Genomic DNA, 16,481 nt, shown 5'->3' with positions numbered 1-16,481 from the left:
CCAACTAATGTCATTAGAGCTGGCTGGGCTCAGAGGTGCACGAGGATCCCGATATTAAAAATCCCAGACTTTATCAGCATTCAAACCCAGGACCTCGGTTCGGAAGCCAAGCGCTTTACCGCTGAGCCACCGTGGCTCCATTCTGCTATGCAGCACAAATAGTCATAGAACTTTGTAGCTTATGACTAGGTGCGTGACGTGTAGGACGTAATCATCTTGCTTTTTGAAGTAACGTCTGTATTTTATATTAGAAGAAGATCTCTACACTTCCTTGATTCTGTACACCGGATACACCAGAGAAAGCTGATTATTTATGGATTAGCCTCCGTGTAAAGAAAACTTTACAAAGCTTATATCAACTCATTCTGTAAAAAGTTCGAAGACGTTATTTATCCCAAAACCACTATTATTCATTGTCGAAGACGATACACGAATAAAAAAAAAATTTGCTAATACATCAATTAATTATTGGTAGTTAATTATTTGTTGGATATCTCAAATAGTCCAAAAGGGAAATAACTTCTACATTATTGAGGGATATAGTTAGTTGTACGAGTGAGTTCGTTCCCTTAGATAAGTTTAGTTTTTTTTTGTTCAAAGTATTTCTGTATTGCAAGTTTCATTTTCGGTATTAAAGGGAACCCTTAGTTTACAAATTGCATGGCATGGGGGGGGGGGGGGGGATTAGAGATTTCATATATAAATTAACCAAATAGCACTGCTCTCATGGAACAGATACTCTGGTGTTATGGAGTGTGTGTGTTTAAATGGGAACGGGAAGAGGTTAGGTATTCAGTTTCAATGCTGAAGATAGGAGGCATTGTCGTCAGCTCTCTTGTGTAAGGGAGAGGACTCCAAATTGCCAGACTGAAAAGACGTGTTTTTGTAGTGAGTTAGATGTTAGGAAAAAACATCTTCTGCTTGGTGGGCATTCAAGCGTGACGATCAGGCATCCAGTTCATAGTCGGCGACTAGGCGCATACTTTGGGAGATTCGGAGAGAACTATGCCTCACTTTGCCGCATTTACAACAAGGATGAAAGCAACAGAATATACATCCACGGAGGAAGCCTCGTTCTACACGAGAGAGAGATCAAGGTTTTGAGAGAAAAGTAAATAATTTATTATTTTATTAATGTGTTGTTTTTTTTTTTAGATAATGAGAACACTTTTAATTTTTGAATTAATTATTTTTATTACCGGTATTTTGCGTGTGTGTGTGTGTGTTTTTTTTAATTAGAAGAAATTGTGGCAAATAATGAATGTAGCCTATACAATAGTACAATAACTGTTTGAGGAAAACAAAATACAACAAACAAACAAACAAACAAAAAAACAAACAAAAGGCTGATAACATTTACCACCGGGTATTTGCATTTAATACAACAATTAATGTATGCTATAATGTTTCAACTATGTGTCAAAAAGTGTCACAAGGCTAAAATACAACACACAAAAAATAAATATATATATTAATATCCTAAAAAAAACAACAACAAAATATAACAATCACTGGCAGAATATATGTTTGCTATTACCAGTACTTTGTAAAAAAAAAAAATCAAAGCACTCTATAAGCATGTTAGATAATATGTACAATTCTTTAGTATATAATATATTTAAACATGCATATGAATATAAATAAGGAAACAGTCCAAAATTTGTTAGAATTATTGTAAAAAGAAAAAAAAAATACTGCAGATTCAAAGTGGTTTAAAACAATAAAGGTCATAAACCATAAAAAGATCTACATTATATATGAATATCACCAGACTAGTTTAAAATGTGAACACAAGATAAAGATAATGCCTTATGTCACCATTGATGAATTTAGCTTTTGTAAGTGCTCTTAAGGTTTCTTTTGTTGCCTGAATCAACCAGAGTTCAAGCCTCTTATTAACTTTTTTTCAAAGGAGTGTCTATATTTTATAAGATAGTAAAACTCACCTTTCTGGAATCAGTGGGATAAATTAATAGTCTCTATTTTTTAAACGCATCTTTTAACCACTGGTTATTTTGATCATAATGTTTACAGTCACAGTCTCTAAACATTTCTTTCTGCATCCCATTTACTTTATATGTAACTAATCTTGCAATGGGATGTGGTGGCTGAGTGGCAAAGCACTTACTGAAATTCCCAGGTTCAAATCTCACTGAAAACTGAGATTTTTAATTTTATGCTTTAATTGCAATACTGAATCCACCCAACTCTAATGAGTACCTGACATTAGCTGGGAAACGTAAAGCAGTTGGTCATTGTGCTTGCTGCGTGACACCCTTGTTAACAGTCAGCCATAGAAACAGATGAACTTTACATCATCTATAGATTACATTGTTTGAAAGGGATAATTAACATCTTTACTTTTAATCTTGCAATGGTAATGTTTACAGACTTTGCTCAACATGAACTAAAAGCATGCACAAAAAAAAAAAAATGTATACATTTTAAAAACAATATAATTTGATCTATTTATGGCTCTAAAGGATGCTAACATAAAAACAAGAAAAGGAAAAGCAAGAGTCTCTTTCATACAACTCAAGAAAAGATTTAGTACATTTCTTCTTTGTTTGAAGCCATTTCTTTTTAAAACTTTACTTTAAAAAGTATAGACTTTCAGTTTCTTTTTCTTCTTAGATGAATTGAAAACATTTCTTTCAAAGCAAAGATTTTATTTAAAAAAAAATAGTTTAAAAAAATTAGTTCATCTTACAATGAATGTTCCATCTTTGAAATATACATTTGTCTGGTTTTTCTTTCAAAGATAATGGCTTTAATAACTTATTTCTCTAATTTCCATTCTACTACCTTTCAATGTAAGCACCTGCATTTTACCTTTTTAAAGTGACTACTTTTATTATAGAAAATCAAAACCAGTACCACTGAAATTACCGATGTGGTTGACCCCACTGTGGACATGAGTGTAGTTGTACCACCAGTTGGACCGCAGCATGTAGATCCAGGCTCCGCTGCTCCCTGGACACGTGCAGGTTGTGTATGTGTAACGACTGTTGCCCCCATTCTCTTCATCTTTACCTCTGCATCGCCCAATGGAAATACGCTTGGGGCAGCCATGAGGGTGAGAGACAATGATGGCCAGATTTTCAGCACTGCCCCCTCTGCGATCAAAGTCGTCATGAACATCTTTGATAAGACCGTAAAATGTTTTGATTGCCTTGTCAAGCTCTTTCACCAAGCTTTCGTCGCATGTGGCGCAGGTCATCTCGCACCAATCCCTCTCTATGTCAGCTCGGACTACGTCCAGACCAGCAAGACTGAGGACATGGCTATCTTCATTGTCATAGAAAAGCTTGCATGTGGTGTGCTTCACCTCCGTCTGGTCAAACACAACATGGGTAGCGGTCAACACGTCAACCTTCCACCAGGTCTTACTTGGAGTATCAGTCAGCCGGCACTTCATGCAGGGGCAGGTTTTGTCTTGCCTGTCTGTGTATTTAAACACAAATCGGATCCTCCCACTTCCAGTCCGTAGCACAGTGCTCCCTTTCTTTTTGTGGAAAGGGTAATGAACCGAGCTGTCTGGCCAAAATTCTGGCCTGTTGTCACTGACTAGCCGGACATCAACATGGACGGTCAAGTAGGCCAAGCTTTTAGTTAGCTCATAAAGACTGTGATACTGACTACCTTCAGGTAAATGGCTGGGAGAGAACTCATCCACAGGGATGAACTCTTTGTGACCTGGATTCTTAGGGCAAGATGACATATGACTATGTAGCTCAGCCTCACCACCTTCTGAGATCTGAGTCTCATGGTTTCCTGTAGAGCAAAGAATTAATCTTTACAATTTTAGTACATATCACTTTAACATATTTTAAATGCTAGTTTGTAAGTATTTTGTGCACCATATATTGCATTGACTAGCCAGCTTTCTAGAAATTTAACTGACGCAATTCTCTTATTGTCTACTCAGTAAAGGTTCTTGAATTAATGACTTGCAGTTTAGTCTTTGTAGTGTTAATTATCTTAATTTTTTTTAAAAGCTATTCAGCATCTTACTAAAGCAGTAAAAAATGCTTCAATAACCTCATTTAAAAAACAAGTCATTGTTAGTGTACATTTTATTTCCCTGTAATAGTGGAAAAACTTTGATTTCAATTTTTTATTTCCAAAATTAATTTACTTTTTACACAAAGTCCTTTCATTATTTTTGGAAAACATTGTTTCTATATAGTAATGCCAGATAAAAATGGATGCCCAGAAATATGCAAAAGAATAAACATTTAAAGATTATCTATTATCAATAATTTATCCCTGAAATTATTATATATTACTAAATATATGAGGTGAGTTTCTATTCAACTTTGAACTCTTTCAGTGCGGTGTTACTCTCGGCGAGTAACTTCGCTAGCGCTGGTCAGTGCGGCATTACTCTCAGCGAGTAACTTGGTTTTATAATATTTATTTCACTAAATTTTTTATACTAAACTTTTTTATTTCTCTTTTTTTTTTTCATTTTCCGGATGTGAGAGTGATTGTTCTTTGTTTTGGTAGCAAATTTGAGGCAGTACAAACACGTTTTTTTTTAAAAAAGACAACATAATGTTAATGGTTCCTCTTTTTTTTAGTTTAATTCCCGGGACCTGAAAAATGTAAATAATACAATTTCTTAGTGCTTTTTTCATCTTTTATGAAATCTGAAGCAATTAAATGTGTGATGTATTGTGATTTTTTAATATTTTCTTTTTCCATGCTCAGTTTAAAATTAATGAAAAATACATTTTCTTGAAAAATTAATTATATTTATATTTTTTTTGTAGCCCATTCATTTACCTTTAAAATAAAATAAAATATGTTAGATTATTTAATAAAATAAGAAAGTTATGTTAGTTTTAGTAACTCTACCCAGTTGAAAATTTGATTTCAATTAGGAAAACTCCATTTTTTCGATCAAAATAATTCGCACTGAAAGAGTTAAGTAGAACTACATAAAAAAAAAAAAATTACCATAGAAGAATTCACTTCGATCCTTTTCAGACATCTCAAACAAAACTTGTATTGATTTTGTACTTGCTGAGATAAAGAAAAAAAATATTTTTCATTATGCAATAAAATGTAATCTTATTGTTCCTAAGCTAACATGGTATCAGCTCTGTAAGTAATACTATTCTCAAAAGAAAAAACAACAGAATGCTACTTTAATAGTATTTGTAATACTAAAGTTGAGAGAGGTTGTATGTTTTCTCCATATTAAATACATATTTATTTGTATACAGAAAGAAAAGCCAGTCTGATATACATCTAGTAGAATAATAATGTATACAGTAGAGTTTGTAAAACTTTTAGCTTTCAAATGCTCATTATCATTATAATCATCTTCTTTTTTTGAAGTAATATCTGCATTTTATAAAATAATAATAATAATAATAATAATAATAATAATCTTTATTATCAGTAAGGAAATTTGTCTTACAATTTGTGCATTACACCAAACAAAAAACATTATAACTATAAGAGTCCAAAATGTACATTCACACCAGACTCACTCATAATTTACATTGTTCTTATTTAATGATTTGATTGCCAGGGGAACAAAAGAGTGTTTGTGTCTGTTTGTCTTTGCTATAGCAAATATTTAGTCTCCATAGTAGCTAGCTAGGTGCTATGCTGTGGGGGTAAGAAACTCTAAAAAGCCTCTTAAATATATTGAATTCAAATTTAGTTTACTAAACAAATAGTTGTTCACAAAGCATTTAAACAAATGAGCATCTTGAAATTCCAATGATTTAGATTCTACTCGTAGGCAAGCAATGTTAGAAGGCTATACAAATTTACATAATCCAAAAAAAATATTTTTTTAAAAAATTTTCTAATCAATTCACTATTTATAGCTTCTAGGTCTAGACTCTATATTATATTGAATTATAGATCTAGTCTAGATTCAACATTAGTTAGGTTAGTATTTATTTGTAAAATATTTTAAATATAGGGCCTATCTAGAATAATCATCTCAGTTCAAAAATATTACAGCTAGATCTAGACTACACTAGACCAGAATTAGTATCTACTATAAGATAAAAAAAAAGTTCCCTTTCAGACCTTGTGGTCTATAGGGCAGCCTAGATGATGTAAAGGTCATCTGATTCTGTGGCCTACGGTTAACGAGGGTGTCATGTGGCCAGCACAACGACTAACCGCCTTTACTTTTTCTCCAACTAATTTCAGGTACCCATTTGAGTTGGGTGGACTCAGAGGCGCCGGAGGATCCCAAAATTAAAAATCCCAGTCTTCACCAGGATTTGAACCCTGGTTCAGGAGTCAAGCGCTTTACCGCTCAGCCACCGCGCCTCTATACATGATAGTATCTATTTTTTCTAAGTATGGATTTATGCAAATAGAATTGATAGATAAGATAGATCTAGATTAGATCTATCAAAGTATCATCTAACTATAGATCTCTAATATTATTTTATGCCTAGAAAATGCCTAGATTAGATATAATCTAGATCTAGATCAAGATGATGACTGCAATGAATAGATCTAGATCTAGAATCTATTGTATAGACTAGAATCTGACTAGATCTATAATAATCTATATATATATATATATAGATGTTGATTCTAAATTCTAGATCTAGTACTAGACTACTAGACTTACTAATTACTAGTCAAGTCTAAGTCTTAAGTCTTAACTCTAACTCTAGTCATTATCATCTATATCTATAAAATAATTAGGCCTATAATTTATTTTAAAAGTATGATTAGGCTATATAATATACTAAATTATAGGCCTGGAACTAAGGCTAAGTCTAGATCAGTAGATTTCAGGTGATTATCAATCATTATCTGGAGTAGATTCTAGATTAATCTAGATCTATATTTATATAGGTCTAGCTAGATTTAAGATGACTGGACTCTGGACTAGATCTATAGATTAGATCATTAGTAGCCTACTGAGCCTTCTCCAGATAGTCACGCGATAGTGAGATACTACTACTTACTACTACTACTACTATCTTCTATATAGATTCTAGATATAGATCTAGATATAATCTAGATTCTAGATATAGTCAATATAGACTATAGATCTATAAGTATTAATCGACTAACGACTAACCTCAAAACTAACGACGATAACAGACGATACTGAGTCTTGATCTGGATTTCTAGACTAAATATCTACATTGCTTGATTGCATTGAATTTAAACTTAAACTAAGGCCAACTTAAAATACTTCCTCGTAGACGTGGATCAGATCTGATGTAAACATTGATAAGTTTCCGAAGTCATGTGACTGCATAATTAGGTCGGAAAAGAGCTGTTCTGAGTCAGGGAAACTACACTTTGGAAATTCCCACAACTTACTTTTAACTCAGGCTTAAGCGATATTTTGTTGTATTGGACCCAAATCTTATTGAATCATTAAATTTCTTAAATACCATTATCAAGGTCCATATAATGAAATCTGGTATAATAAACAATTGATATAAAAATCATTAAGCTTTGTAAAATATTATTAAGTCTGATCTAAACAAGTAAACAAAGACAAAACAACTAGCAATCTTGTAAGTATCGAGATTGGTCTGAAATATCGATATTTTTAAAATTTGTATCTGATGTAGGCTGTATATAGCTTTTCTATTTATAGTTTTGCATACGATAACGTGTCACTTCGATAGTCAAAGTTATAAGTTACCCACCAGATCCAGTTTAGAAACTCTATATAATGATGCAATGCGTCAGACAGAGCTTTTTTAAAATACACTTTTTAAAACTAAAATATGCATATTAAATATTTGTTTAAAAAGAAAATTGAGATTGAATGTACAAAAACTCGATTTCTTTCTTCTAATATACACAATTCATTAGTGGGTCGTTATTAAAGCTTTCGAATAATTTGTAGGTGCCTCCACAAAACTCCTGCCCCGGGGCCTTCACATACTTAAATCCGGGGAGGGGGATGCGACGTTTTTTTGAAGAAGACATTTCAAAGCTTCTCCGCTTTCGTTATTCTTCTCGAATGGTCAAAATTCTCTCAAGTGCTTCACATCGTTAGTTTGACGACTTTTGTGCGATAAAAACTAAAACGTTCGCGGCAAAGCTTCTTACTTAACACCAAGATTTTCTTAACTTGTCATAAGATATACATGTACTATATGTACCTTGAACATCCCTCGCAATGCTGCCTCCTTCTTTATTAGACTTAATTTGTGCGACTTTTTTTTTTTTATTAAAAGGAATATTTTGCACTCTTCCCCTTTGAGATCTTGTGGTCTATAGGGCAGATGATGTAAAGATCACCTGTTTCTTTGGCCTACGGTTAACGAGGGTGTCATGTGGCCAGCACAACGACCAGTCGCCTTTACTTTTCCCCAACTATTGTCAGGTTCCCATTAGAGCTGGGTGGACTCAGAGGCGCCCAAAGATCCCGATATAAAAATCCCAGTCTTCACCAGGATTCGAACCCGAGATCCCCGGTACGGAAGTCAAGCGCTTTACAGCTCAGCCACCGCGCCTCCTGTTATTTGAACATCAGACTTCGTAATCATACTTTGAGAAGAAAAATGCTTTGCAGACGACAGAGATAGGATTGATAAAGCTCAGAAAGCAGGAAAACGCTTGGCTACCTTACTTGATGGAGAGGGAACCTGATTGATGCATCTCTAATATTATCTCCAGAAATAACTTTTTCGGTTATACAAAACACTTTAAAATGATCTACAAAGTAGGGCCTATTATTTCTGAAAAGAAAAAGACTTAACGTTTAGTTTGGCGCCAACGGTAAAAGTTTGAGAAACACTGCTCATTTACATTAGATGAAGTCATATGTCTCTCACATTTCACATTCGGCCAGTCCCACCCTTTCTTAATTTAATTTTATTTGAACGGCAATCGTCTTACTAAGAGAAATAATATAACCTAGACTTAAGGAAAATGAATTTCTGAAGCTCAGAAATCCTGAAAAGTGGTTAGCAAGCGCCCCCTCCCCCGCCCGACCAATTGCTAATGATTTGAAAAACCCATCATAATGTTGTATCGTTTCATTCTAAAAGTCCAACAAAGGAAACATATTCGGGTAATGTTAAGTCTGTTTCTAATTTTAATAACCTTGCATTGCAAAATATACAATAACCATTGAATGTCGTAAACAATGTGTTTTATAACAACAATCATTGAAAGTAGGTCATCAGCTCACTGTATTGGTTTAACAAAAAGAACAAACTAATGACAGTAATTGTTGAGAAATGTTTGGAGAAAGTTGATGGTGTTTGTGTGTGTGTGTGTGGGGGGGTGACACCCTGAGCTAACCGCACCTGCTGACACCAACACTAGTGACGCCACTGTTATTAATTGCTTAATTGACTCATGATTTGTTAGGTGCAATAAATAATTGTGTAAAGATTCAACTTGATCCGAGAATGAGAAGGGAGAGAAATAACGGGAACCATTATCAAAGGGAACAAAACCCTAAATACAGAAGGATTAATTTCCATTGTTGGATTTAAACAAATTATTGATTAGCGATAATTAATTGATTGATTAATTTTTTATTGGTTTAAGTTTTATTACGCACAGTACATAATTGTGTAAAGTTTCAACTTGGTCCGAGATTATTTTATGGAGAAATCACGTGTTCAAAATTTGGCGCAGACAGAGATATAAGCTTTTTAAAAATGTGTCTGCGTCAATACGTTGAACTGTATACGAGGATGATGAAATGACGATCGAGCCCATTACAAATATATACGTCCTAATGCCTTCAATGTCTGTCACAATTCAGCGTTCGCACATCCATAGTATTTAAAATTGAACTTCATTTGGCTGGCGTTCTTTTAGTTGGAGAAATAAACTGGCTGACTTCCTTCATGTTTCGCCATAATCATACGTGAACAAGTATTTTTTATTATTAGGAAATAAAAAAAACCCAGAATGGTTGTAGGTTAACAGAATAGAAACATTTACTATTGTATGATAGTTTTGAAAATGTCAAATATCTATGTTTGACAGGTAATCTCAATCTAATCTCAACAATATTGTTTGTGTCATTCTATCTAGTTTTAAGTATAGAAGCACTAATTACTATACGACAGCTGCGCTGGGCTGGACTCTTATCCCGCACGGGAGACGACCGCATGTTAAAGGTGATCTTCTTTGGCAGGCTTAAAGGAGGACGGCGTATTAAAAAAATGCCCCCTTAAGCGCTATAAAGATAAACTCAGGCGCCATTTCGCCCACACTGGCATAGAGGAAAGTAACTGGCAGCAAGTGGCCCCTGAAAGAGTCGGTTGGAGAGCTCCCACACGACATTTGAGACTCAAAGGAAGGCCATTACTGAAGACAGGCACAGAAGAAGGAAAGAAAACTTAAACAGACCGCCAGCGGAAAACGGCTTTGTCTGCATGAAGTGCTAGAAAATATGCAGGTCCGCAACTGGGTTTTCGTATGAAACTCTGCACTCATCTTTAATCTTCGGAATCGAAGGGCATTGCTATTATTTTATAGTTCTAAGTAGGAAGAACTGCAAGAGAAGATCGCGACAGTTATGTCCTAACTTCGTAAAGAAGCAGGTTTCTGAAATAAACTTGTTCTTCTAACGATACAAATTAACAAGTAGCTTATTACATTTTATTTTACATCAAAGTCAGTGTTTTTCAGATTTTTACCTGTGCCATCCCTTCCACCTAACAAGTGAAATTTCGTTTAAAGGCGTCAAGATGGATATGATAAATGCAATGAAAAAGAATAATCTTTAATACATATATTTATTACACAATTTCCCGTTTCCTTTTCATTATACACACACACACATATACATACACACACACACACATACATACATATATACATACATACATATATATGTATGATATACAATTTAAGAAACGCCGGCGTCAAAGTCGTTTCACTTATTCTGTGTAGACACACTATACAACTAACACTGGAGCCTGGTGACAGCTGAAACAGAGAGTACATGTTCTATATAGTTCGTTGTCTTCTCATTTCTCCAGCTTTGTAGAAACACGAGATGTTACATTACCTGTGTCTATATCTTCATTCTCCTCGTAAGATACAACAGGTGTGAGAAGGCCTGCGAGACAGGCTGCACTACATCATTCTATTTTTAACTATTTCAAAGTCTACAACGTCAAACAATAGCCCAATGCTGGCGACACAGAAGCTTATAATTAACTTACAACTGCAACTTACGGTCTCGTGATTAACATTTTCTTTTTGCGTTATTGACAAACCTCTTCATTATTTCTCCGTCTATGTACAATTATAGTGTAATTATGTAAAGGAACATTTTTTCGTTTTCATTACATAAAGATAACTTTGTTTTTAAGTGCACGATTATTTTTATTCTAAAGTAAACAGGACACTTCTTGGTTGTTTTTGTTTCTGTATCATCACCACTTAGATCTAGAGATTCTTGTTGTGCTTACAGATGAACACTGCTGTTTGCTTCTTGCTGCTAAGCTGCATGTGCGTAGCTGTTAAAGCAGGTAGTTTTTTTATTATTTTTATATCTGTGTTATTTAACTCTTTATTTTATCTCTTTACATGTCTGGAGATACTTTCTGAAACAAGTCTTTATAATAGAATGAGCGTAACATTGACAAACGAAACATACTAGGCAATTTATCACGCGGATAAAATATAGTGGTCAAGCCTATTGCGGATAACAACATAGAGAACTAACCATCATTGTGACAAACAATAGTGGACAAACCATTATGTGAACATAACGTAGTGGACAAACCATCATGTGAACATAATGTAGTGGACAAACCATCATGTGAACATAACATAGTGGAAAAACCATCATGTGAACATAACGTAGTGGACAAACCATCATGTGAACATAACATAGTGGACAAACCATCATGTGAACATAACGTAGTGGACAAACCATCATGTGAACATAACATAGTGGACAAACCATCATGTGAACATAACGTAGTGGACAAACCATCATGTGAATATAACGTAGTGGACAAACCATCATGTGAATATAACGTAGTGGACAAACCATCATGTGAACATAACGTTGTGGACAAACCATCATGTGAACATAACGTTGTGGACAAACCATCATGTGAACATAACGTTGTGGACAAACCATCATGTGAACATAACGTTGTGGACAAACCTCATGCGGAAAAAAATATTGTGGACAAACAATCATGCGAACATCGAGTAGTGGACAAGGACAAAACCATCATATTGACCAAAGATAGTGAACAAACCATGATGTGGACATAACATAGTGAACAAGCCATCATGTGGACATAACATAATGGACAAAACGATCATATTTAAAGAACAATCCTCAATCCAGTTTATACTTTTGATTCTCTCACGTTGTGTGAGTGATCTTGTGCATCACTTTTAGAAGTGACAGACTTGTATATCTTCTCCACATCATCTGACATGCTATTTTGGAGGTGCCGTTCATAGAATACACACACACTACTAAGATGCAATAAAATGACACGGAGTAGATATAATTTTTCTTGAGTTAAATTCCTTATAACTAAAACTTGCTACAATACATGTAGATACAGTAAAATATATTTATGATGATCAAATATAAAAATTAACCACACTTGTACCTTGACTAGCGACATCTAGAGCTCACTCTCCAACTAGCCTACTTAAATAGTCTGTTACCTGAAATCTCTAGAATCTTCTTTTCACACCCACGCTATCGTAACCTTCACCCTTTTTTCCCCGCCTTTTTTTGTTTCACACCTAACTCATGCACATGGACCTGCACTCATCACCTGATCATGCCACGTCACATTCTTGTGACTAGCCTTGACCTTGCGTCCCGCCTACTTATTTAAGTGTGGCAGTGTGTGTTTAAATTTGTTAACATTCAGTAGGAAGACCTTAACTTATTCCTGCTATTTATTTCTGCCTCCTAAATGACCTGGACAATAGAAATGTTACAGTTATGCGCAAGGCTGTGTACTTGAGACAAACTCAAATACTTCTTTCTATCTATTTCATAGCCCCGACATGTACATTTCGTCATAGGGCTTATAACATTGGCGAGGCTCTCCCTGTGGTCAACAACATATCGTGTACATGTGTGGCGTACAATTCTGGAGCCAGAACTCATTGTGATTATTCCAAGTTTGATGGGAAACACAGGTGAGGTAGTATATTTGGTTTTTAATTGTGGCACAAACAGATATCTTTGTGGTAGAAACAGATATCGTCATTGTCCAGCTGTAGAACAAACAGATATCTTCATTGCCCAGTTGTAGTACAAACAGATATCTTCATTGCCCAGTTGTGGTACAAACAGATATCGTCATTGTCCAGTTGTAGTACTAACAGATATAGTCATTGTCCAGCTGTAGTACAAACAGATATCTTCATTGCCCAGTTTCTAAAATGGTGTTAAGCTAGTTATTTAACATACAGATTTGATGGTGGCCTATTCAACCCGAGGCGGCTCAAAGCAAAATCAAAAACAAATTCAGCAGTAATCAGGGACTTGCTATTTTCTGACGACTGTGCCCTAAATCGCTGCTCTGAAAATGATATGCAGGCCACCGACACTAGTTCCAGCTGGAATAACCTGCCTAGTGTGCAGCCGAACATTCCGGGCTCGCATAGATCTCACCAGCCACATGAGGAGGCATAGAACCCCAGTGCAAAGCCCTCAGCCCCCTGGATGTCAAAGTGGTCATCATCGAACCACGATGGACGAACTATATAGATATATCTGTTTGCTTATATACTCACTTGCGTGAATAGACTTGAGCGGAATTCTTGTCAACATATGGGGGCATGATTGCTGACTGGTAAAAAGTTTGGCTTCCTAACCGTGGAGTCCCAGGTTCGAATCTCAATGAATTTTGGGATTCTTAGTATAGCTGGTGATTGGACGTTGTGCTGTCACATGACACCTCACTCGTTCTACAAAAAAAAAAACATGACCTTTACATCGTCTTCTAGTAGACCTAGCGTCTGTAGAGGAACTTTACTTTATTGACTTCAAATAATATAACTTTATTTAAAATAGACAAAGTAAAAGTTATATCTTGAAAAAAACTTTCGCACGTTTAAAAAAAAATATCCAATCCGAAAAATCAAACGAGTATAGATCATAATGTTAAATCATACAAAATAAAATTAAATATATAACAATGATATTATTAAAAAAAAATTGACTGTCCTCGACTAATTCGTCTTCTAGGTTGCATACCTTTCTATTATGTTGTAAAACGAATGATTTGAGATAAATCTTGAATACAACCTTCTGGTCTAGATCCAACATAGGTTACGTCCCCTGCTCTTGTCGTCCTCAGTGACAAATGGTAAAATTTGGGACGAAAATGAGACAGCTCGATGATCTAGTCTACTGGCAGGGGCGGACTGGCTATATGGGCCCGCTGGGCCGGTACCTAAAATAGGCTTGTAGGGCCACCCAAAGGACTTAATGAATGCCACTATAGAACGTATAAAATTGTTAAAGGTATTATAAGATTCTCTTGTAAAAGGGGCCCTATGAGCGTCGTGTTAAAAAAAAATGTTTTACAGACTCTACAGTGTAATACTAATTAAATCATTTTCTGAAACAATGTATAACCTATATCCGTAGACAGTGCTACCAGTAGGCTTCCTCCTTTTAGGAGCTACACACTTAGCGATTAAAAGCAACATAAGGACTATATTTCTTAAAACCGCGGTGTTTCGGCTACGTATCTGTCAAAACCGCGTCTTGGCAAGCCCCTAAGAGGTAAAGAAATATGTGTAAGAAAGTTCATAGAGGTCATGCGTTCAGTTATCGATACATTATCAAACTTAACAGAATGATTTTGAGGACAGGTAGACCTAGAATTGGATGTCTATCTTATGATGTATAAGTTGTAGGCCGAATTGTATAGAAATCCCCCCTGGTCGATCTTAACACCCCAGTCCGCCTCTGTCTGGTGGTAAGCAATATGCTCGCTATATTCAATAATTCAATATGCAATGTCCACTTGATCTATTTAAGACATAAGAAAAAATGGAGGAATGCTTTTTTTTTTCATGACGTGACAAGTTGAAGAGGCTGGAGACATCCTTCAACAGTAGGGTTTGTAATCAGAGTACCCCTCTCCTAAATAAAGAGCCTAGTTAGGCTGACGTGCTCCATCCACCTGCATTTCCACGTTTGAAGGTTGCTGAATCTCCGCTTTTACTCTTTCCCTTGCCAGTAAAAGCAGTTTCTCCGGGCTTAGTGTGTAATCCACACATGCTAATTGTAGGACTTAGTAGTCAGAGATTATTTGGAGCAATCCAAGTGATTGGATACTTTTTATTGGTCCAATCAAATGAAAATTCAGTTTGACTACCATAGACCACCACAAATAGTTTACTGACATAGGGAACTTATTTTCATTGCAATTTCTAATTATAAAAAATCTTGCAAACGAAATTATTTATTACATAGACCCTATAACTCATAAATACATAGGTCAGTAAAAAAAAAAGTGTAAGATATTTGTACAGCGAACACATTACACAGAATTACTCAGTAAAACGTATGACTAAGAGCTTAATTCATTATATTTTTTTATTCTATGCGGCTTTACTTTCAATTATACGTTATTTTTCTGTTTTTTTTCAGCGCTGATTTCCCTGGCAAATAAAAGACAAGAAATAGAAAACCAAAGCAAGCAACAACTGACCCGTCATTAGAAGAAAAAGATGTTATTATTGAGATAATCATCAAGGAGCTAATAAAGAAATTTGACGAACACAATATCGTGTCAGTATTAAAAAAAACGTATTGTCCATTTTCTCCCATTGTACAAAGCTAATAGCAACTGACTATTTGTCTGTCTGGTACAAATGTTGCACACTTTATATCTCTCGCTTCCCATTCGCTCTGATCAAGTTGAAACTTCGCACATTTATTCATTGTCAATGACAGATGACAACACACGAATCAATAAAAAAAATCAACCATTTCATTAATTAATAAGTGGTAAACATTTTTTAAAAATTCAAAATGAGATAAATCTTGCAGTCTAGAGAGATATGTCAATAATTGTTGCTTTCTTTCCCTTATGTAGGATTTATTCTTCAAAAAATTATTTAAAAAAAAAAAGTATTTTGCTTGTTTTAAACTGTTAGTTAGGAAATGTTTTCAATCTCTGAAGAAATGCTTTCTATTATTGTGAATGGAATACTTTCAATGATGTGATTTGAAATTGTCGTGTAGAGTTGTGCATGGCACTTGGAACCCTTTGGCCAGCATAAGCGAACCAAGGCTCCCTTTCACCAACCTGAATAAACAAAGTGTGCAACTCGAATACACCATTCTGTCTGGCGGGGGAGGGATGGTCATCAATGATGTGGTAGAAATGTTTTTTAGTCAGTGTGTTCACTAAAACGTGCTCCTGTGTCTTCAATGAACATTTACAGTTACATAAAGGACCGGATTTGGGAGAGGGCAATGGGACTACTGCCCCTAAGTCTCCACAAGAGAGAGAGAGCCCCCACAATAAAAGAAAAAAATCAAA

The 16,481-nt window shown here is 35.1% G+C and overlaps 1 protein-coding gene and 1 long non-coding RNA gene across 4 annotated transcripts; one reads left to right on the top strand and one right to left on the bottom strand.

The window, feature by feature from the left end:
• Positions 1-1,338: 1,338 nt before the first annotated feature.
• On the bottom strand, positions 1,339-7,247 carry LOC106066616 (uncharacterized). The gene is made up of 3 exons (XM_056017575.1): positions 7,073-7,247; positions 4,963-5,028; positions 1,339-3,774 (listed from the first exon to the last, which is right to left on the bottom strand). The coding sequence occupies exons 2-3, from the start codon at positions 4,994-4,996 to the stop codon at positions 2,855-2,857; spliced, it is 954 nt and encodes a 317-aa protein (XP_055873550.1). The 5' UTR covers positions 4,997-5,028; positions 7,073-7,247; the 3' UTR covers positions 1,339-2,854.
• A 254-nt stretch (positions 7,248-7,501) lies between these two features.
• Positions 7,502-15,718, top strand: LOC129924000 (uncharacterized). Of its 3 annotated transcripts, none has more exons than XR_008775966.1 (4): positions 7,502-7,520; positions 11,325-11,459; positions 12,972-13,113; positions 15,584-15,718. It is a non-coding gene; the product is annotated as an uncharacterized LOC129924000 (long non-coding RNA). The 3 variants fall into 3 exon arrangements; XR_008775965.1 differs by lacking the exon at positions 7,502-7,520 and adding an exon at positions 11,019-11,164; XR_008775964.1 differs by lacking the exon at positions 7,502-7,520 and having other exon boundaries at positions 11,171-11,459.
• Positions 15,719-16,481: the final 763 nt, after the last annotated feature.

Source organism: Biomphalaria glabrata, chromosome 18 (assembly GCF_947242115.1).
Source record: "Biomphalaria glabrata chromosome 18, xgBioGlab47.1, whole genome shotgun sequence".
NCBI classification, from domain to species: domain Eukaryota; kingdom Metazoa; phylum Mollusca; class Gastropoda; family Planorbidae; genus Biomphalaria; species Biomphalaria glabrata.
This window is presented reverse-complemented; position numbering and strand designations above follow the sequence as displayed.

Excerpts from the sequence above, each read along its gene's own strand:
- LOC106066616 (XM_056017575.1), bottom strand. The coding sequence starts at position 4,996 with ATGTCTGAAAAGGATCGAAGTGAATTCTTCTATG. Across the intron at positions 3,775-4,962 it reads TCGAAGTGAATTCTTCTATG|GAAACCATGAGACTCAGATC; the intron begins GTAATTTTTTTT and ends TTTGCTCTACAG.